The sequence below is a fragment of the Schistocerca gregaria genome, chromosome 1, assembly GCF_023897955.1.
Source record: "Schistocerca gregaria isolate iqSchGreg1 chromosome 1, iqSchGreg1.2, whole genome shotgun sequence".
Taxonomy (NCBI): domain Eukaryota; kingdom Metazoa; phylum Arthropoda; class Insecta; order Orthoptera; family Acrididae; genus Schistocerca; species Schistocerca gregaria.
In genome coordinates this window covers 681,739,740-681,764,614 of record NC_064920.1, presented here as the reverse complement: position 1 = coordinate 681,764,614, position 24,875 = coordinate 681,739,740, and the positions used below count along the sequence as shown (strand labels likewise).

Here is a 24,875-nt window from a genome sequence, read left to right as displayed (position 1 = left end):
TTGCACTGACATTTACACATAAAACCATACAAAATTCAGCTACTGCAAGCTCTTCATGAAGGTGACAAACAACAACGTATGGAGTTCTGTAATTCTGTTCTTAGCAAGATGGAGGATGACAGTTTTCTTCCAAGCTTAGTGGTTAGTGACGAGGCAACATTGCATTTAAACAGAAAGATGATCTGTCATAATGTGAGAATATGGGGTATGGAACAACCACATGAAGCTTTACAACATGAGAGGAGCTCTCCAAAATGTAATGTGTTTTGTGCAGTTTCACGGGAAAAGGTAGTCCATTATTATTTGTCAAAAACGCAGTTACGGGAAGCACATATCTCAATATACTTGAGCACTTTCTTTTCCCACAGTTGGAGACTGATTCAAATGACTTCATTTACCAACAGGATAGAGTGCCACCACACTGACATCTGGAAATGCAGGAATTTTTAAATTAAAGGCTTATTGAACGATGGATGATTCAGCCTTATATTACTGACATCCAAGATCACCGGACCTAACTATATGTGATTATTTCTTGTTGGGGTTTATAAAAGACTCTGTTGATGTGCCTCCATTACCAAAAACAATGAATTAACTGAGACACCAGTTAACCTAACCTAACCTAACCTAACCTAACCTAACCTAACCTAACCTGTGCTGCAGCTGTGGAAGCTGCAACTCAAGAAATGCCCGTCACAATGTGGGAACAGTTTGAATACTGAATTGACATATGCCATGCATCTCAAGGGAGGCATGTTGAACACCTATGAAAAGGTATGAAAAAAACTTTTTGAGTTTCCCGTTCATCAAAAACAACATTCATTGTATTTATTAGTTTCAGAAATATAGACTTGCCAACTCGGATGATTCTTTTTGATACACCCTGTATACTAACTGGTGCTAACATGCCCATACTGATATGTAAATGGATACATTTCCGAATGATAATGGCACACTTATCATGTATTTAAGAGCATAGGCACATTTTGCTTTTGTGAGCATTCGTAGCAATCAACTGTACTTCAGACATCTTATTGACTCTCTTTATTTGTTTATGAGCCCAGCCTAGAGCATTAGCTTTGTCACTGCACATAATGTGTTTTTCACCTCGAACTGAGAATGTTTGTATGCTTTATTTAACAGTGGAAACATTATTTTGCTTAAAAATACCAGTTTTTGCAAGAGTTTTGTATGCATAATTCAAAAAACATACTCTGCAACAAACAATTAGTTCTTCACAAAATATTTCTTTACTCCTTTTGCTCTTTGCATTATACGTTGTGATTCAGTTTCCGGAGTATATGCTACTGTTCTTATTCATTCATTTGCCATATGAATTTACAACCTATAACACTGAGATGTATGTGACCTTGACGCCACAGGAACAGACAAGGTGACAGTGTTTCTGTCACCTTGAAGCCACAGGAGAAGACAAGATGACAGTGTTCTGAGAAATTCCTAATACACTTAAGTTCAATAAGTCCACTTTAGGCAATTCAACATATGTACAGAGTGCCAAGGAATCCCTCCTTTCCTTCTAGGGGGAAAAAAGGGTAATGATGCTAGTACACATTCATGCCGATAAATTACCTGATCTGCCATGACAAAGGCAGTGCTTTCCCACAGAAGGTACAAGGTAGTGCATCATTGTGTGGAACCTTAGCAATAAATAAGAGCGTAGAGGAATTTACCAGGGAGCAACAAATAAACAGCAGTTTCAAATTTCAAATTGCCTTTGGACTTTGCACTGGGTGTGAGATAGGAAAATTCATACCTTAAGTCTCCAAACAGGTATCTAGACGGAAATTTTCATTTATTCTCTAACATACTAGCACTGTAGGCTGTGTGTGTATTCTGAATTCCACTTACTAGTCTTTTTAGTTATCATTGTAATGAAAATGCAAGTGGAAGACTCTGCTGACATCTGTACAATACCCGGAAAAATAAAAAATAAATCTTCACAAGTAGAACTCACACACCAAGGGTTCTCTATAAAGTTAATTATGTATGTTAATAGTCTGTCCAACCTCAACAGTTTTTGCTTGTTATTGATATTGATAGTGATGAGTTATCAGTCCTAGGAATTCCAAGACTTTCAGAGTTTTTCTCTTGTTCATACTGTGAAACCTGGCTTCTTGCCAAATTTCATTATTCTAGGTCAATGGGAAGTACCCTACAGGTTTTGATGAATGAGTTTATGAGTGTTAACATTTGTGACCTAAATGGCCATATATTTTGACTGCATTGATTTAGAAGCTTAAATGTTTTAACCCCCAAGGGACATTAGACTTCAGAATGTGAAATAAATTTCAACTTGATGTGCCTACCCATTCCTAAGAAAGAGGGCTCCAATGTGTTGGGCAGATAGGCACACAGACAAACAGACGGACAAAAAAGTGATACTATAATGGTTACATTTTTACTGATAGAAGTAAAGAACACTAAAAATAATTAAAACAGTAAAGTGTGTGAAAAATGACATTAGCCAAAACTTTTGAAAATGTCATCTGGAACTTAAAGCGCCAAAATAGGAATATTGTGATATGCAGATACAACTTCTGACAATAAAGTTCGGTGAATGAAATCAGAACAGTCAATCAGACAGCCCTGGTGATTCACAACACTGCACCTGCATAGCGGCCAGTGTTGACAACCTGCCCCCCACCGTAGTTCAGGTGACCATTGTGTGTATTCCGTGTTAGACCTGTTGCACTAAGTGCTTGTTCAGTGCCATTGGTTGTGAACTGAGAACAGGATAATGAATGAGCAAGGGATCAATTTAAAGTTTTGTTTTAAGTCTGCCAAGACGCTGAAAGAAATGGATGCAATGTTGGTACGTGTTTATGGGGATCAAGCACTGTCCATGAAGTGCGTATACGAGTGATTTGCCCATTTTTGACGAAGCTGGGGAAGTGTTTCTGACAATCCCCAGAGCATATGACTGGTGACTGCTGTCAGTGACGAAAATATTGAGAAATTGAGGACATTAACCACAAAGACCATTCATTAACTGTGTGCATGATAGTGGATGAACTGTAGATGAACAGTGAATCTGTGTGACAAATCCTTACCCAGGAGTTAGGGAAGAGGAAAACATGTTGTCGTCTTGTGTCACATCACCTGATTGACAATCAGAAGCAGGTGTGTTTAGAGGCTTCACAGGATTTTGTCGAAACAGTGGATGTGACACCCAATTTCTTGAACCGTATTGTCACTGAGGAAGAAACATGGTGTCCCTGGTACGACTTTGAAATGAAACGGCAAAGCATGGAATGCCGTTCTCTGACACCACCTCATCAGAAAAAGGTCAGAGCCAAAAAATCACGCATCAAAACAATGATCATTACAATTTTTGATAGTCAAGGCATTATCCACAAGGAATTTTTACCTGAAAGAAAGACATTAAATGCTGCATGGTATGTTGAAATTTTGACCCATTTCATGCAACACCTACACAGGGTACAATCCCAGTACACACAATAAGGTTTCTGGTCTTTTGTTCATGACAGTGCTCCTACACACACAGCCATTATCGTCAAACAGTTCCTGGCAAAAAATGGGGTTGTGCTACATGAACATCCACCATACTCACTGGATATCAGTCCTACGGACTTCTTACTATTCTCTCAACTCAAACTTGCTTTCAAAGGAAAGAGATTTGACAATAGTCCTGACAGCCAATGAAACGTGACGCAGCTTTTGAACACCATCCCAAAGGAAGGCTTCATGGAAAGTCCCCAGGACAGAGCTCAGTGGTGGATAGTTATGGGAGGTGATTATTTTGAAGGACAGTAAGATAACTGTAGTTCATAGTTCATCTACGTTAATGTTATAGGACTATTCACTGAACTTTATTGCCAGAGGTTGTATGTTGGACGTCTAATTCATGGAAAGTACAAAACCGACAAAAAAGGTGCAAAATTAACAGTAAAGGTACAAAGTTGGGGAGAAAAGTGAGAAGTAATTGAACAATGAAGCAAATTTTAAAATTACTGCTGTCAGGTCTTGTTCTTAAACAAATAGAGCAGTTACTGCTTATAAATTATATGGGAAGACAAAAATGGTGGCATTAGTCAAAACTGTGAAACAATGCCATTGTTGAAATTTCATTCCCAGCCTGAAATACATCTGTTCTTGTTTGTGTGGTTAGACATTTAACCCCAACAAGGAGGTAAGCAAAAGAATACTTAAAGTTGACATAAAACTTTCATCTTATGACAAGGGAACCACTTTCTGATTTTGCTACGAAAATTTTAGTGTACCTTTATTTTTAGGTACTGTAAATTGGCTGAAGAGGATGAGCAGATTAGGGTAAAGGGGTTGAGGGGATATGACTTTGGGGTTCTCCAAGGGAATGCACTGGAAATGCAAAGATAATTTTATCATATTTGTTTCACCAAGCTCCCTGTACTGCCCAAATATAAACAGAATCAACATTCCTTGTTAATCCTCAACAACTGCCAAGGTTGCTTTGACCTTATCACTTTACCCATAACTAATGATATAGGCAGCTCATTACAAAAACATTTAACTTACCAGTTTTGCTAGAATATTCTCAGTTTTCTTAATGTAATGTGTAAAACCTGAATAAAATCTGAAGTGTTACCAATACTGACACCACAGTCTTTTCAGGGAACTGACTGTCAGTTTCTTGCAGTTAATGAAGGCAGTAGAAACCAACATACTGAGTATCTATACACATAAAAAAGGAGAGTGATTTTACCCAAAAATTGTGCATCAAAAAGGCTTTGTAACCATTGGACATGTGTACATGTATTTCAGGAAACAATAATCAAATCTCCTTCTTGTTTAGGTTTTCCACTTCTTTGAGCAGATATGGTCCACTTATTTGAACAGATGTGGACCATATATTTTTGCTGATGGGACACCCACAACTGTTATATTTAATATTCATGATTAAAACATCTGCTACAGTTGGACACTCATTTTCTGTCTGACAGGTTTAGTGTTCTCAGCCCACTCTTCAAGTGTACCTGAAAGTTAAAGTAAAACAATATCTTTATTTTTAGTTACAGATACACCTGAAGATAGGTCTGAGTCCCTGAAACCTGGTAGCAAAAAAATCTTCAATCAATAGATCACTATGTAACTCTAGTTCATAAACATTAACATTAGATACATATACATATACATAAACATTAGATATGGACCAGTTTATTATCCTATTACTGCTTGACTTGTTATTTCATTATAACTTCATTGATGGTACTTCTAAGTTAAAAGAGAGAGATTTTTTCATTTGGATTTGCACAAATCACTTCAAACATATCCTTCACATCCTCATGTAACTTACATTGTGTCCATTATATGGCTGTTTCAGTGACTGTGATACACTGACACATCTCCTGAAGGCAGCACTAGGCACAGGCATCTTGGCGATGCCAATTGGCTTCAAGAATGCTGGCTTGTCAATGGGTGTGCTGGGGACCATTCTGGCTGCTGTCGTCTGCACACACTGTGCATATATACTTGTCAAGTGTGCACATGAGTTGTATGTCCGCACCCGAGTCAGTGCCATGAGCTTCCCAGATGTTGGTGAGGTTGCCTTCGCCAATGGTCCTGAGTGGGCCAAGAAGTTCAGCCGCACAGCTAGGTGAGTAACCCATCTTAGCATCCAGTGATGTTCATCACATAGTACTTGTAAGCAAAAGAACCCAAAAATGATTAGAACACAGAGTTTTCCGAATTAGATGAAAGACATTAATATAGATCCACAAGGTCTCATATTGCAATGTCTCATATTGCCATGAGCTCTGTTCAATGTACTGTAGCATAGCGGTTAGCATCACTGGCTTGTGTGTTGCAGTTTTCCAGTTCAAACATGACCACCAGCAATTACCTTTTATTTAGTATCACTCATTTCTGGAAGCCCCTTGAAATAACTTATGTTTGTAATGTTTGTTTATTCTGGAATATTTGATATTTGTATACAACTCAGAATTTTGGAATATTTTGTGGTTGTATAAATAGCTGCACTCTTCATGCTGTAGTTCAGTTCTGTCCTGACTTTACTTTGGTGTCAGCAATAAATTTGCTTTCAGTTCTAAATCTTGTACTTCACTGACAACACTGCCTTTGGATCTGACTCTATTGTAGTTTTCATGTGACATGATTTATGGAAACACTACATGTTTCAAAATATCTGCACCACCATGGCTTCAATTAGGCAACATTAAAACTGTTGGCTACATGGACAGTGGCCAGAATCCATAAAGTTCGTCATTCCTAAGATCTGCATACTCGGGTGACAGTTGGATTCCAAGACAGCAGCAAGTCAGCTGTGCATTAAGCACATCAAGCATCTATCAGTGATGGTCACAACCTTGCAAAATGGCTGACAGGATTAGACTGAGTCACTAAATACAAGTGGAATAATATGAATTGTTTGGGAAATATTACTCCTGCTTGGACATCACAGACCACCAGTGGTTCAAGAACAATGAAGAAAAGATCAATAGCTGAGATAGATTCCAGGAAGTAAATGTTTTGCAACAAATAACAAGAAGTATGCTTAGCAGATAGGCAATTGAAGGACAGAGTGCAATGTCATGGGGAAAAGACAAAGTCGAATGTATAGAATATTGCCCTATGTCACATTGTGAAACTGAGCATGACAGAAGCCAACAACATCTCACATTTAGTGAAAGTGGTTGCAGAAGACATATACCAAACTATTGTGGTAATGGATGACACAACAACAGAAGAAACCAAGTAGTGCCAGTGAATTGAGAAATGCAACAGGAAAGAGTCAGGCATAAGAGGTATGACTGCCAAATGTAGTCCCTAATGCAGTTGTGGAAGACCACCATGAGCTCACCTGTCTCATTCACCAGGTAGTAGGAGGAGAGATACAGCAGTGTATGGCAGTCAGAAATGTCAGAGTGAGTACACAAGTGATAGAAGTTGTGAATATTGGAAGTGTATGTTCGGAGGTAATGGAGAATGTTGAAGAAAATGTATATTGATCTTTAGCACCAATCTCTGTCACTTGCCAAATGTACCAGTAACAATGGACTCATTTAACTCAGTCTTAGGCCACAATCATCAAATAGTAACCCAGCATCCAATCAATGCAGGTGCAACCATCTCCTCCTCCAAGTACAACACCTTGTAGAAGAACAGATAATTGGAGGGCAGAGGATAACACACTTGTGTGTTTACCGACATGTTCTACTCTACAGCAGAGAGAAATGATGAGATTCTGATTATTACTATCCCGGCAGACAACAATCATCAAAACATTTCCATTCATGCCAGTCAACTGCAGATGAGCTGCAGGATGAAGTCCATTGCCATACCCTGGACAAAACTGTCCTCCAACAACCCAATAGCCATTCACATTGCTGTGGAGAGGCACCACTTCAGGAAAATTAAGTGAGATGACCATCTACTGAGAGGAGGATGTCCATGGATGACAGTCCCCAAGATGTCAGGAAATCTCATTGATGTCATCATTGACAGCCAACCTGTGTGGGTGCTATTTGGCTCAGAGGCTTTGTTTTCTGTGCTATCATATGATTATCATTGTCAGCTAAAAAGGGCCTGTTCCATAATATGAAAGCGATTGTGCTGAAAGTCGCAACTGGGAAATATGTCCAGCAAACAGGAAGATGTACTGTAAGAATAACCATCAATGACAGAACACAGCTATTCAAATCTTTCATTTTACAGGACATAATCATAACATTATTCTGTGATGGGACATTTTTCAGGGATCACAAGCAGTCACAAGTGGAAGGTCAGAGCTCCAGATTAATGAAGCTATTCCAACAAGCACACATAGCAAAGTTTGCTCTTGTGGTTGTTCGATGTTTAAGACATTGTTATCCCACCATCATCAACAAGATGAGTTCCAGTCATCATTTTGCGATGTTGAGTTAAGCAGTGAAGTTTTATTCAATCACAAAAAGCTACTCAGCCTCACAAACATCACAGATAGTCAAAGAGAACTGTGGATCACCATCATGAGCAGCTACCACTCATACCTAAAGGTATGTGTGTAGGGACAGCTGAATCAGTCCAGGAAGGGCAACTTAGTGTTATTGACCAAGAATTGTGCTCCAACACCAATATAGACATTGCAGGGGAGGATGCTATTATTAAATTTCCAGTAGAATCTGGTCTGACCAAGGAACAACATCAATGACAGCCATTTTGCACCAGTTTTTGGATGCTTCCAAATATGCCAAAAACCCATACTAAAACACACTGTCAACATTGGGGTTCAGACACCAATTAGCCAGTGCTCACATAGACTGTCACAAGGTAAATGACAGATCAACCAGGAGGAAGTTGAGTAGATGCTGCAAGATAACATTATCAACTTTCTGATAGTCTTTGGTCCTCTACTGTGAGCCTTGTTAAGAAGAAGGGTAGCACATGGCATTTTTGCATCAATTATCAATGAATGAATGAAACCCTGAAGAACTATGTATATCTATTGCCATGCACTGATGACACGGTTGTTGTTGTCATCTTCAGTCCTGAGACTGGTATGATGCACCTCTCCATGCTACTCTCTCCTGTGCAAGCTTCTTCATCTCCCAGTACCCACTGCAACCTACATCCTTCTGAATCTGCTTAGTGTATTCATCTCTTGGCCTCCCTCTACTATTTTTACCCTTCACGCTGCCCTCCAATGCTAAATTTGTGATCCCTTGATGCCTCAGAACATTTCCTACCAACCCGTACATTCTTCTTGTCAAGTTGTGCCACAAACTCCTCTTCTCCCCAATTCTATTCAATATCTCCTCATTAGTTATGTGATCTACCCATCTAATCTTGAGCATTCTTCAGTAGCACCGCATTTCGAAAGCTTCTATTCTCTTCTTGTCCAAACTATTTATCTTCCATGTTTCACTTCCATACATGGCTACACTCCATACAAATACTTTCAGAAACGAGTTCCTGACACTTAAATCTATACTTGATGTTAACAAATTTCTCTTCTTCAGAAACACTTTCCTTGCCATTGACAGTCTACATTTTATATCTTCTCTACTTCGACCATCATCAGTTATTTTGCTCCCCAAATAGCAAAACTACTTTACTACTTTAAGTGTCTCATTTCCTAATCTAATTCCCTCAGTATCACCTGAATTAATTCGACTACATTCCATTATCCTCATTTTGCTTTTGTTGATGTTCATCTTATATCCTCCTTTCAAGACACTGTCCATTCCATTCAACTGCTCTTCCAAGTCCTTTGCTGCTTCTGACAGAATTACAAGGTCATCAGCGAACCTCAACATTTTTATTTCTTCTTCATGGACTTTAATACCTACTCCAAATTTTTCTTTTGTTTCCTATACTCCTTGCTCAATATACAGATTGAATAACATCGGGGACAGGCTACAACCCTGCCTCACTCCATTCCCAACCGCTGCTTCCCTTTCATGCCCATAACTGCCATCTGGTTTCTGTACAAATTGTAAATAGCCTTTCGCTCCCTGTATTTTACCCCTGCCACCTTTGGAATTTGAAAGAGAGTATTCCTGTCAACATTGTCAAAAGCTTTCTCTAAGTCTACAAATGCTAGATTTGTAGGTTTGCCTTTCCTTAATCTTTCTTCTAAGATAAGTCGTAAGGTCAGTATTGCCTCACGTGTTCCAACATTTTTACGGAATCCAAACTGATCTTCCCCGAGGTTGAATTCTATCAGTTTTTCCATTCGTCGTAAAGAATTCGCGTTAGTATTTTGCAGCTGTCAACACCTACTTTCTTTGGGATTGGAATTATTATATTCTTCTTGAAGTCTGAGGGTATTTCACCCGTCTCATACATCTTGGTCACCAGATGGTCGAGTTTTGTCAGGAATGGCTCTCCCAAGGCCGTCAGTAGTTACAATGGAATGTTGTCTATTCCCAGGGCCTTGTTTCGACCTAGGTCTTTCAATGCACTGTCAAACTCTTCACGCAGTATCGTATCTCCCATTTCATCTCCATCTACATCCTCTTCCATTTCCATAATATTGTCCTCAAGTACATCGCCCTTGTATAGACCCCCTATATACTCCTTCCACCTTTCTGCTTTCCCTTCTTTACTTGGCACTGGGTTTCCATCAAAGCTCTTCAAATTCATACAAGTGGCTCTCTTTTCTCCAAAGGCCTCTTTAATTTTCCTGAAGGCAGTATCTATCTTACCACTAGTGAGATAAGCCTCTACATCCTTACATTTGTCCTCTTGCCATCCCTGCTTAGCCATTTTGCACTTACTGTCGATCTCATTTTTGAGACGTTTGTATTCCTTTTTGCCTGCTTCATTTACTGCATTTTTATATTTTCTCCTTTCATCAATTAAATTCAATATTTTTTCTGTTACCCAAGGATTTCTACTAGCCCTCGTCTTTTTACCTAGTTGATTATCTACTGCCTTCACTACTTAATCCCTCAAAGCTACGCATTCTTCTTCTACTGTATTTCTTTCCCCCATTCCTGTCAATTGTTCCCTTATGCTCTCCGTGAAACTCTGTACAACCTTTGGTTCTTTCAGTTTATCCAGGTCCCATCTCCTTAAATTCCCACCTTTTTGCACAGTTCATAACCAACTGATTGTGGTCAGAGTCCACATCTGCCTCTGGAAATGTCTTACAATTTAAAACCTGGTTCCTAAATCTCTGTCTTACCATTATATAATCTATCTGATTCCTTCTAGTATATCCAGGATTCTTCCATGTATACAACCCTCGTTTATGATTCTTGAACCAAGCGTTAGCTATGATTAAGTTATGCTTTGTGCAAAATTCTACTAGACGGCTTCCTCTTTCATTTCTTACCCCCAATCCATATTCACCTACTATGTTTCCTTCTCTCCATTTTCCTACTCTCGAATTCCAGTCACCCATGACTATTAAATTTTCGTCTCCCTTCACTACCTGAATAATTTCTTTTATCTCATCATACATTTCATCAATTTCTTCATCATATGCAGAGCTGGTACTACTGTAGTAGGTGTGGGCTTCGTGTCTATCTTGTCCACAATAATGTGTTCACTATTCTGTTTGTAGCTTAACTGCACTCCTATTTTTTTATTCATTATTAAACCTATTCCTGCATTACCCCTTTTTGATTTTGTATTTATAACCCTGTATTCACCTGACCATAAGTCTTGTTCCTCCTGCCACCAAATTTCATTAATTCCCACTATATCTAACTTCAACCTATCCATTTCCCTTTTTAACTTTTCTAACCTATCTGCCCGATTAAGGGATCTGACATTCTACAGTGAACTGTTCGAAAGGAGCAAATTATTTCCCAACTATGGACATGTGGCAAGGCTACTGGCAAATCAAGATTGATGAGGATGACTGAGAAAATACTGCCTTCATAAGACATGATTGCCTCTATGACTTTAAAGTTAGATCTTTTGGATTGTGGAATGTTCAAGCCCCCTTCGAACATATGACTGGAAATCTTTGCTATCTAGATGACGCTGTCATTTTTTCAAAGACATCTGAAGAACATATAAGCACCTGAAAACTTCATTGAAGTGTGTTCAGATTGCAGACATCTGCCTGAATCCAGGAGTGTGTCTCTTCATCACTCAAGAAATAAAAATCTTGGGACACTAACAAATGGCTATAGGGTTTATCCTAATTCAGAGCAAATAAAAGCAGTCACAGTTTTTCTGATACCTTGCCAAACCCCATGATTTGAGCAATTTCTTCATAATGGCTCATACTACTGGCAATTGATAAAGGACTTTGTGCCAAGGCACATCTCATGCAAGAACTACTCCAGGGAGATGCCAATTTTTCCTGGAATAGGCTGCAAGAAATCTTTTCCTTGCCCTTAAGGAGGTACTAACATGTTCTCTAGTTCTACCATTGTATGACAAAAATGTTGAGACAGAGCTTCACACAAATTCAAGCATACATAAGCCAAGTAAACAAGAATCTGTGCTAATACTAGCATGCAACTGACTTTGCAGTCCACGTGGTCATACCAGGAAAGCTACAATTCCAATGACACTGTCCAGTGCAAGCAATATTGATGCTACTTATTGTGGAATCATGGATCAGTCCAACACTTGACCATGAAGCAACTATTCATCTGTCATACAGGAATCTGGCAGGGGTACCAACCACCCATAATTCGATCAAATTTCTGGCTGATGTCACCAGAGCCAGATGAACTCTCCCATAACCAAGGGCTGATGACCTTGCTGTTTATTCCCTTAATTCCCAACCAACCAACTATTACATGGAAATATTCAAGTCTGTGCAGTGACAAGCTCATATTCTGGTGAAGGGTTAATGATCTCCATGAAGAGTTACAGAAACTGATACGTGGTAGCAAATCCCATTACAAGATGATTTTGTGATTTTGGTAGAAAAGTAGGACAGAAACTAAACAAAGATTACTCACTGGGAAACCTTGGAGATGATACAGCTAATGTCACAGTTCAAATATTAATAGAATTTTCTGAAAATATATTTTTTTAGATAATAAATCCATAAGACAACACAGAGATAAAGAATGAAAAAAGTTAATACCCTGACCTTCAAGTCAACACAAATTATTATAAACATATCATCAATGTAGCTGTTGAGAAACACAAAAACCTGGAAAATACAATCTACTTCTTGGTGCTACGTGTGCTATAAAAGTTTAGTGGGGCTGTAATTGTTTGCAGGAAGCCAAAGTTTCATGAGAACTTAAATTACATTTTTCTGTTAGTTTTTATGCTGTACATTGAAATGACACTTAAGAACATCAAATCTGCATCAAGGAAACTCAATTTTGTGGTCATAATTGATGATGTTTGATTATTTACAGGCTCACCATCATTATAGGTTTGTTTGCAACATACTTCGGCACCTGCAGTGTGTACACAGTCATTGTGGCCAACAACATTCAACAGGTATGTTCCATCATCAAAGGTATATTACAGACCAAATTTGCAAACTAAATGACTTTCCCCTCTTTTAGTTGAAGCAGTAATCAGTTGAATTGTACCGATAATAAAATTTCTCAATTAGAATTTATTTCAGATCATGTTTCTGAACTTTTCCCACTTCTTTGCCTAATCCTATCTACTGTACTAGTACGAGAGGGTGACAGAATGTGCACAGTAAAATTTCCCAAGGCTTCCTAACTGATTCTACATTAATACCAAAGTTAATGTTTGATATTGACTGAGATTAATCCCAGTAGCTGGGCACTTAGAGTAAATACTCAGTTTAGGTGGGGTAAAAAATTTAGTTGTTGGAAGATAACAAAGTGTGCATGTAAACCACCTGCCATTATCCCAAATCCCCAGCTCCACCATGGTTTCACTATGAAGCATCATAATGGGGCATAAATCCACTTAACTCATAGAAATAATGTGATTCTCTTTGTCAGTGCCTAGATTCAGAAAAGTGCTTAAACCATGTAGGAAACTTTCAGAAAAATAACATTCCATCAAGGCTTTCTATATGTAACATATTGGAAAATAGTGAATGCTTCTTTCATAAACATTTATCATTGAAACTGCATATAGTAGTAAATATATAAATATAATAAGAAAATTAATTCCTTCAAATATTACTTAAATGGACGAAGCCTTGTGATAACATTGACTGTGATGCAAATTACTTTCAAACATTGTGGAAGCTGTGATCTCTTTATTATGACCTAATGACAAGTGTGTTAGTTTATTTTCACTCCTTGTTATCTTGTACAATTATCTTCTGAGGCAATGGCTCTAAAGTAAAAAGTGAACAGTAGGAATAATGTGTGAAGTAAGTAGCCACACATATTGTAGAGTGGCCTTCTTAAGGTTTTCCAAATTCAAACACACATTTCCCAATATGTTTACTCCTTAAAAATATTTGTTGCTGATAATTAAAATCAGTTTCACCTTGTGAATTACTCAGTCACAATACATGCAGTGCTTGCCTCATTGTGCAGGGTTGAGAGTCAAATTGTGAACTTTGATGGAAAGATATTAAATGAATTCCTGTCTAACACAAAACAAAAACTGGGAATCCCTAGCAGTTTAAAAAAACCATTAAAAACCTATCTCATTACTGTCTCTTCCTTTTAATTATCTGATTATCTAGGTTCAAGGGATGAACACTCCTTCAGCTTTTTATTCTTTTTTGTGTAAAACATTGTCATAGGCTTCTGTAGAGCCATAAGACTTTTTTTACTGCATAGAGGCATTTCCTGTCTACATGTGAACATTCTGGTTTAATCACATTCTATTTTTGTATCTGTATTTTCAGTTTTAGTTTCTCTCAGAGAAATTCCTGTAATAAATTGTCAAAAAATTAATGCATTTGATTTTGTACAAGCTAACAATGCAGAAATGTCTGTGATAATATCAGATCCATTCACATCATCTGAGGTAGAAAACTGATGTCAAAGAATAGAAACTTGGCAACACGGTAATGACATGTATGACCATTACCCTCATTCAATGGTATTGATAGCAATCAGGACTACAATGTTGAGTGTGACCTGGCAAAAATAGCATCTGCAATGAACTGTACAAATGTTGTCTTGGTTCCTGCTTTCATGTGGTATGATCAGCCCCAATTGAACTGTTTTGTCAGGAGGGTCAATATGGAGCTAGATTAGCTGCTTCAGGTGGCTACTTTGTCAGATTTAGGTTTGGTTCCTGTTGATGGTATTGGTAGGTGGGACTTTGCAAGACATGGCCTGCATCTCAGTAGGAAAGGGAAGGGTAAACTGGCTGAGCTCATAGCGAAATCCTTAAGGAGGTGCACTGAAACTCATGGGAGTCTTTTTTAGGCTAAGATCAATGTTCAGTCATCAAACATTGATTGAAATTAAGCTTAATGGGAAATTCAGACAGGCAGGTACTATAGTTGTTAAAATATCACAAGATACTCTAAGAGTACAGTGAAAAATAATGTTAGTATGTCACAAGATTAACATAAAAGCATGGTGAAAAATAATGTTAGTATATTGCTGCAAAATATAAGGGGATTAAAAAACAAAGTAGATGAGCTTCTTGTTTGTTTAGTAGATTTAGAAACTAAGGGTGGAATAGATGTACTATGCCTATCTGAACATCATATAGTCACAGGTATGGAAATGGTAAATGCAGGGGGATATAAGCTTTCAGCACAAGTAGAGACACTATGGCAAGAGGAGGAGTTGCCATATATGTTAAAATCTGTAGTAGTGTGAAAAATGTGGAAATTAAAAATTTTTCCATAGAGCAACATACAGAAGCACAGGCATGTGAGCTAAAAATAAATAATGACACTTTTATAATTGTAGCCATGTATAGGTCCCTACTAGTAAATTTTCAACTATTTTTGAAAAACTTGGATTCTTTGTTGTGCTATCTGTCAGACAGAGGAATGCAAATTATTGTTTGTGGGGATTTCAATCTAGATTTTCTGATAGTGTCTGCTAGAAAGCTTGACCTTGAAGTATTACTTGGTTCTTTCAAATTGACATCAGTTATTGATTTTCCTACTTGGGTGGTACAGGAAAACAGCCCACTGGTAGATAATGTTTTCATAGACCAAGATAAATCAATCGAATAAAAACATTTCTTGTTAAGAAAGGTCTGTCTGATCATGATGCACAGCTAGTTGTAGCATATGACATAGCTCCATACAATAATTCAATACAGTCCTCCAAAATAGTGCATTCAATTAACGATTTAGCAACTCTAAATTTTGTGGAAAACTTGCAACAGTTAGACTGGGATGAGATGTGCAGGGAACATGATGCAAATTTAAAATTTAACATATTTCATGATACCTTTGTGAGTATATTTGAAAACAGTTTCCCTAAGAAAACAGTGAAATATAATTATAAGAAACCAAGTAAAAAGCCATGGCTTACTAAAAAGATAAAAATATCTTCTGGACAAAAAAGGGATATGTATCTTATAGTTAGGAGGAGTAATGATTCTGAAACAGTGAAACATTGTAAAAACTTCTACACTGTATTAAGAAAAGTTATTAAAAAGTCAAGAAGTATGTGCATTATGTCTAAGATTAGCACATCTGATAATAAAATTAGAACAATTTGGAATATTGTTAAAAGGGAAACAGGTCAATCCAGAGTGCAGGAAGACTGTATTTCTATCAAACTGAATGAAAAGTTTGTTAACAAGAAGTCAGAAGTAGAAAACATTTTTAATAATCATTTTTTAAGTAGAGAAAATAGGATCTAGCTATTAATTAGAAAATGCAAGGCAGTATATGGAAGAGGCAGTACCTATGCAATTTGATAGAATTTAAATTCAACGCACCTCTCCTCTTGAAATTAGGAAAATAGTAGATTCATTCAAAAGTAAAAGCACACATGGAATTGATGGCATTTCCAGCAGAGTACTAAAAGTTTGTTCCCAACAAATAAGTAGGATTTTCAGCCGCATCTGAAGTAGCTCACTGAAACAGGGTATTTTTCCAGACAGACTGAAATACACTATTGTTAAACTATTTCATAAAGAAGGGGATAGGTCTGATGCTAACAACTACTGCCCAATATCACTTCTGACAGCTTTAGCCAAAATTCTTGAAAAAGTTATGTATTCAAGAGTAGCATCACATATTTGTAAAAATGAAGTACTAACAAAATGTCAGTTTGGTTTTCAGAAAGGCTTTTCAACAGAAACTGTTACATACGCTTTCACTGATCAAATATTAAATGCATTGGATAACCAAACATCACCCATTGGGATATTTTGTGATCTCTCAAAGGCTTTTGATTGCATTAATCATGAAATTCTTCTAGATAAACATAGGCATTGTAGTATGAGTGGGACAGTGCACAAATGGATTAATTCATTCGTAACTGGAAGAATGCAGAAGGTTGAAATTAACAGTACAGACAGTCTTCAAAAATTAGCAGAGTCCTCTAACTGGGGAGGTATCAAGAATGGTGTCCCACAGGGTTCAGGCTTGGGCCCCCTATTGTTCTTAATATATATTAATGACTTGCCACTCTATATTTATGAAGATGCAGAGCTAGTTCTTTTTGCTGATGATGCAAGTATAGTAATCACACCCAAAAAGCAAGAATCAGCTGAGGAAACTGTAAATAATGTCTTTCATAAAATTATTAAGCGGTTTTCTGAAAATGGACTCTCACCAAATTTTGAGAAAACACAGTTTATATAATTCTGTTTAGTAAATGGCATAACACCATTGATAAATATAGATTATGAACAGAAGTCTGTTTCTAAGGCAGAATACTCAAAATTTCTGGGAGTGTGTATTGATGAGAAATTGAATTGGAAGAAACACATCAGTGATCTGCTGAAATGGTTAGGTTCAGTTACTTATGATATTAGGGTTATTGCAAATTTTTGTGATAAACATATCAGTAAATTAGCCTACTATGCCTACTTTCATTCACTGCTTTCATATGGTATCATATTTTGGGTCAATTCGCCGTTAAGAGAGGAAGTATTCATTGCACAGAAGTGTGTAATCAGAATAATAGCTGGAGCCCACCCAAGATCACTTCACAGACATTTATTTAAGGAATTCGAGATATTCAAAGTATATATTTACTTACGAAATTTGTCATTAACAATGGATCCCAATTCAAAAATAACAGTGAAGTGCCTAGCTACAGCACTAGAAAAAGGGATGATCTTCACTATTGTGCATTAAATCTCAGTTTGTTGCAGAAAGGGGTGAATTATGCTACCACAGAAATCTTTGGTCATTTGCCAAATAGTATTAAAAGTCTGACTGATAGCCAAGCAACATTTAAAAGCAAATCAACTGAATGACAACTCCTGCTACTCAATAGATGAATTTTTAGATATGAAGTGGTAACTGTAAAAAAATTAATTAATTAATTAATTATTTTGTGTAAAGAAGACTTATGTTAAAGTGACACGTTCCACATCCTTACAAAATGTCGTATTCATGATCTATGGAACAAGGATTAATGTATTTATTTATGTAACATAATACAAAAGAGCTGTCCAGTTGCCACAGTGAGTATGGTATTAAGTTAAAAATTGGAGATAATAGGTTTGGTTCCTAATCTAGTACACTGGCCCAAGTAGTTGCAGTTATTCTGGCAAGTGGTTTGTTATTCACAGTTCAGAAATTACTGCATATCCTGTACAAAACATGTGCAATTACTTAATGCTAATACACAAATGAGGATACTGTGGTTTCACTAGTAAACTTTTAAATAAATATTTTGTTTTAGACAGACACTCAGTCCATCAGTATTGGATGCCCCTTCTTCAATTATTTCCTTCTCCCTTTCATCACATAACTAACTCTTACCATTTTCTTTCTGACCTAACTCTACTTTTCCCTTGCTGCACTATGTAGTTCATATTTTACTTAAGCAGTGAGCCTTTATATGTATAATCTAAACAGGTTACCATAGTGTATTATTGTTTTGCTTCACTTCCTTTGCTAAATGTACACTCAAATTTCCACTTTACATGTATACCCATTCCCAGTTTCAACACATGGTTTCCATGCTGGGGAAGGCTGCGAAATTTATCAATTGGAACTAAAACATATCTTGAGCTATGCTACAGATCAGTCTTTCATCACAACCAAGGTTCAGGTGACAGATAGGAGCAGAACAATATCAAATCTATCCAAAAGTTTACATAATGTATCTTCTTTTCATTCCATACTCAACTGTTAAATAACACCAAAAGTTAACTCCAAAGAAGGAATCTTAGGGTTTAATGCCCCATAAAATTAACTCCCAAATCATATCTATAGGTAGCATATTTACCTACCAACTTCATGTTTAGTGACACTTCATTACAATGAATTGTACAAAAGTACATTTTGAAGAGATCTTAGTTTCACTTCATGCTTAATGTTTTTCCAGTTTTCAGTTCTAAACTAGAGATGTTTAATGTTTTTATGTGTTCAATCTGCAGCATTCATGAGTTCATGTAATGCTGCAGAGACATTTCTGTGACATCATATGTCTTTTGCTATGACTATGATTTCTCAATGAATAAAAAAAATACCAAATTGCAATCAAATCAGGCAGTGATGTACAAAACTATCTTGTAGTTAGTGGATCCATATTTCCTGGTATGTTTACACAATGGGAGAAACTCGCTCATGAGAGAGATCTCTTTCATGTACATAACATCTAATGTTGAAGAACATACTTCTATTAAATTAATGAAAAAGTTTTAGAATCTTTTAGAAATACTCTACTGTGCACTGAACCGACACAATATATTTGTCTATCCCTATACAACTCCTGCTCCCAATGTCTTACCTCATGGCACATATCCCTAAAATAGATCTAGATGCAAGGCGTGTCCCATACATCCTTCCACCACCACCTACTGCAGTCTGGTCACAAACATCACATATCCCATCAAACGCAGTGTGACCTGTGAAACCAGTCATGTGATCTACAAGCTCAGCTGCAACAACTGTGCTGCATTCTATGTGGGCATGAAAACCAATAAGCTGTCTGTCTGCATAAACAGCTACCAACAAACTGTGGCTGAACACACTGGCAAACATTACATCCTTATTTCAATGACTGCTTCACAGCCTGTGCCATATGGATCCTTCCCACAAGCACCAGGTTTTCTGAATTGCGAAGGTGAGAACTTTCCCTGTTATATGTGCTGTTGTGGTTGGCAGGAGAGCCAACCCGTGTTACTAAAGGAGGCCGAAATGCACGCGTTTTAGCTCACGCAGGCTGGCGTGAGGTCTGGAACATGACAAGGGAATTAGAATTGAGAAAAACGGACGTAGCTGGTGGAATACTTAACTTTAATCCATTAATGATGAACATCGCTCTTGACATTACACGATTTACAATATCAATAGCAACTGATAATGGCGCCTTGCTAGGTCGTAGAAAATAACGTAGCTGAAGGCTATGCTAACTATCGTCTCGGCAAATGAGAGCATAGAAGTCAGTGAACCATCACTAGCAAAGTCGGCTGTACAACTGGGGTGAGTGCTAGGAAGTCTCTCTAGACCTGCCGTTTGGCGGTGCTCGGTCTGCAATCACTGATAGTGGCGACACGCGGGTCCGACGTATACTACCGGACCGCGGCCGATTTAAAGGCTACCACCTAGCAAGTGTGGTGTCTGGCCGTGACACCACATGTGCTACGTTCCTTCCTGGCCTCAACCTTCAGTAGTCATTATCCTCACCCACCCAGCCTCTTTCCTTTTTCCATTCCAGCATTACACAGCCCTCATTCCACCATCACGCCCAGTCTTTTTACTTCTCTTCTTTTGCACTGTAATGACATTAACTAACATTTAATTATAACTATTCATGCCAAGAATTACGCATTTTTGATACATTTTCAGCATATTATCGTCTTTCATGACATGCAAGCTATGATGAACAAGACACAAACATTCCTTAACAGCCAGTATGATGTTCCCTGTCATTTTCTTACAACAAATCATACCAATGACTTGCTTTCATGAAACCCTTAATGTTCTGGCACTCTGAAATAGCATATACTCAAAGGATGCAAGTTTGAATAAAAAAAAACACCATATATGGGCTTGTAACACTTAGGACCAAAAACGTATCTCAAGTTCTACCAGTGATGTAGATGATATGCATGACAGCTAGGCTCAAGGATCTGAGACTTCGGGAGACAAAAAAGGAGCTATACTCTGTAGAAGCCACACCCTCAAATCTTTGCTAAATAGAGCAGGCAGAATTTAAAGACACTGCCTTGAGACTAGCTACAGCCTGTTCAAAAAACATCATCTGATACCACATAGAAACCGTTCCAAAAATGTTGACTGTCATTACAGGAATTTGTATCAGAAATATTTGAAATGCTTCCTGATAATTTAAATTCTGTAATGCAAAAGAAAAGTTCAGAATAGGCATTAAAATCCATGGAGAAGAAATAAAAACGTTGAGGTTTGCCGATGACCTTATAATTCTGTCAGAAACAGCAAAGGACTTGGAAGAGCAGTTGAATGGAATGGACAGTGTCTTGAAAGGAGGATATAAGATGAACATCAACAAAAGCAAAACGAAGACAATGGAATGTAGTCGAATTAAGTCGAGTGATGCTGAGGGAATTAGATTAGGAAATGAGACACTTAAAGTAGTAAAGTAGTTTTGCTATTTGGGGAGCAAAATAACTGATGATTGTCGAAGTAGAGAAGATATAAAATGTAGACTGTCAATGGCAAGGAATGCGTTTCTGAAGAAGAGGAATTTGTTAACATCGAATATAGATTTAAGTGTCAGGAAGTCATTTCTGAAAGTATTTGTATGGAGTGTAGCCATGTATGGAAGTGAAACATGGACGATAAATAGTTTGGACAGGAAGAGAATAGAAGCTTTCGAAATGTTTTGCTACATGAAGAATGCTGAAGATTAGATGGGTAGATCACATTACTAATGAGGAGGTATTCAATAGAATTGGAGAGAAGTGAAATTTGTGGCACAATGACTAGAAGAAGGGATCAGTTGGTATGGCATGTTCGGAGACATCAAGGGATCACCAATTTAGTACTGGAGGACAGTGTTGAGGGTAAAAATCATAGAGGGAGACCAAGAGATGAATACACTACACAGATTCAGAAGAATGTAGGTTGCAGTGGGTACTGGGAGATGAAGAAGCTTGCACAGGATAGAGTAGCATGGAGAGCTGCTTCAAACCAGTCTCAGGACTGAAGACCACAACAACAATGCAGTATTGAAAAATGTATTTTAACATATATGCCTAAGAGCTTTTAACTATGAGCTGGACCTGCTCCTTCCATCGATTAGTACCAAATAGCATCTTTCCAGTTTCATGACCATTACTTTTATTGCTTGAAAAATATATGGTTCTTGTAGAGTGGCAGTAGCCTTTTCAGTAGTTGGAGGGGAACAATCTGAATGATTGACTTATCTGTCCTTCCAACTTTAACCCATATGGCCTTGCTATGTTGGTACTGCAATATCTAAAAGCAAGGGGAAACCACAGCTGTTATGTATCTTTAGGACATGTAGTTCTTCTGTATGGTTTTATAATTATGACATTCTCATGGAAGAAACATTCTCAAGGTAAAGTAGCCCCCACCCTCATTTGGCACTGTATTCAAGGGCTACTCTAGAGTATGTTATCAGAAAAAACAAGTCCACCATTCTATGGTCTGGTGCATGAGATGTTAAATTCTTTAATTAGATAGGTATGTTAGAAAACTTAAAACAAGAAATGACACATGAAAAGTAAACATACTGTAAACCGCTGGTTATCAGCACAAAATGAAATAGGGATAATGTAGCAATAGGTCTAGTAATGAACATGGAAATAAGAATGTGGGTGAACTACTATGAGCAACATAGTGAATGTGTCATTATAGCCAAGATAAACATAAAAGCAACACCCACTTTAACTAAGCAAGATTCATAATAGCTGTACATATTTCAGAGTTAAACTGTTGAATGCATTGTCACCACAAGCCCACACTACCTCATTAAAAAACCTTCAGAAACGTTATACAAAACTGGCTTAGAAATAAGGCATTTTATGCTACAAAAAATACTTTGATTGTGCAACAGATGATCTTTAATTTTAATTACACTCATTGTATGTCTGTTCCCAAATCTATATGAGTTAACTGTTATCTTATTATTGTCTTATTTTCTTATATGTATCTTTGTGTATAATTTAATTGGTACAAACTATTGACATGAATAGCATGCAAAAGGCTTGAAAATTGAAACAAATATTCAAAATTAAATAAGTCTTACTGACAGAAACAGATTAGGAAGTGTTACTATTGCTGTCTGTGCAGAAAAATATCTGATGATGGCAGAATTAGAGAGGATATAAAATGCAGATTGACAATCTTAAGAAAATTGTTTCTGAAAAAGAAAAATTTGTAACACTGAGTATAAATTTAAGTGTTTTGAAATCTTCTCTGGTGGTATTTATCTGGAGTGTAGCCTTCTAAAGAAGGGAAATGTGGGCAATAAACAGTTTAGACAAGAAGAGAATAGAAGCTTTTGAAATGTGTTACATGTATTCCTCACAAACAGTTTACTTCATGAGCTACAAAATATTCCATTTCATATTTAGGAGAGGTTATAGTTACAACACAATGTTACACCCTCAGGCTTGTGAAGCAATATGTAGAGGTATTTAAGGAGAGCCTACCCCAGGAAATGGCTCAACAGTTATGACATTTTACAACCTCCACACTCATTTGACTGAAATACACTGAGTGTCTTTCTGTTGAGACAGTTGAATAACCATTTTTTACTCCACCTAAGAACGTGAAGAAACTTATACAACAGTGCTGCTATTGTATCTTCAGATGTAGCTATGACGTGAAAAGTTTTTGCAGCTAATCATTCAGGGTGTGTAGGTGCAGCGAGGTAGCTCTGAACTTCTATTGGGAAGACAATATATGTGTCATGAAAGACCTGTTGCAAAGGTGAGACTATTCATAGTATTATAGTTGACTGATGATGTGTGACATTTTGGCAGTCATATTTTATATTCTGTAGAGTATATGATGAGCAGATTCTGAGTTGCTCAAATATGAATTTGGTTAAGCCTTTGACAGCTATGGTCTGGTCTGGCACAGCAATTAAAGCATGCTGCCCTAAGAGCAGTTTTTTTTGTGAAATAAAAGCATCATTTGATCATAGTGCTACTAGTAGGGTCTTGCCACTCCATATAATTTACTTTGAGCCCAACAGGTAGTGCTACAATGTTTTTGTAGACAATTTTCATCTCAGTTTGTGATTTGAACCACTTGGAGTCTTGTGATACTGTTTGTAGTTTTCTATAAATCCAATACATGTTGTTTCAAAATAAAGTTCAAGGTTTCAGTTACAGTACTTTTGATAGACCAGTGCCACTCTATTCAGTCTGCTATAGATCTAACAGATGATTTTCATTGATTATCCTGTTTTTTTGTTAATCCATGTTTTCCTATTTTGCTGTGAGACTATATTGTTGTTATGGACTGGAGTAAATAATTTAAATAAATGGTCTTAAACTCTTCCAGTGCCTGGCCAAAACCCAAAACACCAAAAAATCTGAAAAATGGCAAGAATTTATCAGTATTCAACACCCAATGCATGAGAAGTCTCACACATAGTAAAGGGTTAACTTCTCTACATTGACCAGTATCAGTTGCAAAGCGATTTAGAAAAGATTGCTGTATGGTGTGTCAGGTGGCAGTTGACACTAAATAATGAAAAGTGTGAGATGATCCACATGAGTTCCAAAAGAAATCCGTTGGAATTCGATTACTCGATAAATAGTACAATTCTCAAGGCTGTCAATTCAACTAAGTACCTGGGTGTTAAAATTACGAACAACTTCAGTTGGAAGGACCACATAGATAATATTGTCGGGAAGGTGAGCCAAAGGTTGCGTTTCATTGGAAGGACACTTAGAAGATGCAACAAGTCCACTAAAGAGACAGCTTACACTACACTCGTTCGTTCTCTGTTAGAATATTGCTGCGCGGTGTGGGATCCTTACCAGGTGGGATTGACGGAGGACATCGAAAGGGTGCAAAAAAGGGCAGCTCGTTTTGTATTATCATGTTAAAGGGGAGAGAGTGTGGCAGATATGATACACGAGTTGGGATGGAAGTCATTACAGCATAGACGTTTTTCGTCGCGGCGAGACCTTTTTACGGAATTTCAGTCACCAACTTTCTCTTCCGAATGGGAAAATATTTTGTTGAGCCCAACCTACATAGGTAGGAATGATCATCAAAATAAAATAAGAGAAATCAGAGCTCGAACAGAAAGGTTTAGGTGTTCGTTTTTTCCGCTCGCTGTTCGGGAGTGGAATAGTAGAGAGATAGTATGATTGTGGTTCGATGAACCCTCTGCCAAGCACTTAAATGTGAATTGCAGAGTAGTCATGTAGATGTAGATTAGTTTCATAGTTATTTCTGTCCTGCAACAGGCAATTTCTAA

The 24,875-nt window shown here is 37.4% G+C and overlaps 1 protein-coding gene across 7 annotated transcripts in view; it reads left to right on the top strand.

The window, feature by feature from the left end:
* The window catches only part of LOC126363354 (proton-coupled amino acid transporter-like protein pathetic), a 303,134-nt gene that overhangs the window by 257,383 nt on the left and 20,876 nt on the right, over nucleotides 1-24,875 (top strand). For all 7 annotated transcript variants that reach the window (XR_007566243.1, XR_007566246.1, XR_007566245.1 and 4 more), the window contains exons 5-6: nucleotides 5,342-5,614; nucleotides 12,798-12,882. Coding sequence is in view for 3 of the 7 variants with exons in the window: in XM_050007956.1 (XP_049863913.1) it covers nucleotides 5,342-5,614; nucleotides 12,798-12,882 (358 nt within the window). In the remaining 4 variants the exon portion in view is untranslated. The remainder of the gene's footprint in view (nucleotides 1-5,341; nucleotides 5,615-12,797; nucleotides 12,883-24,875) is intronic.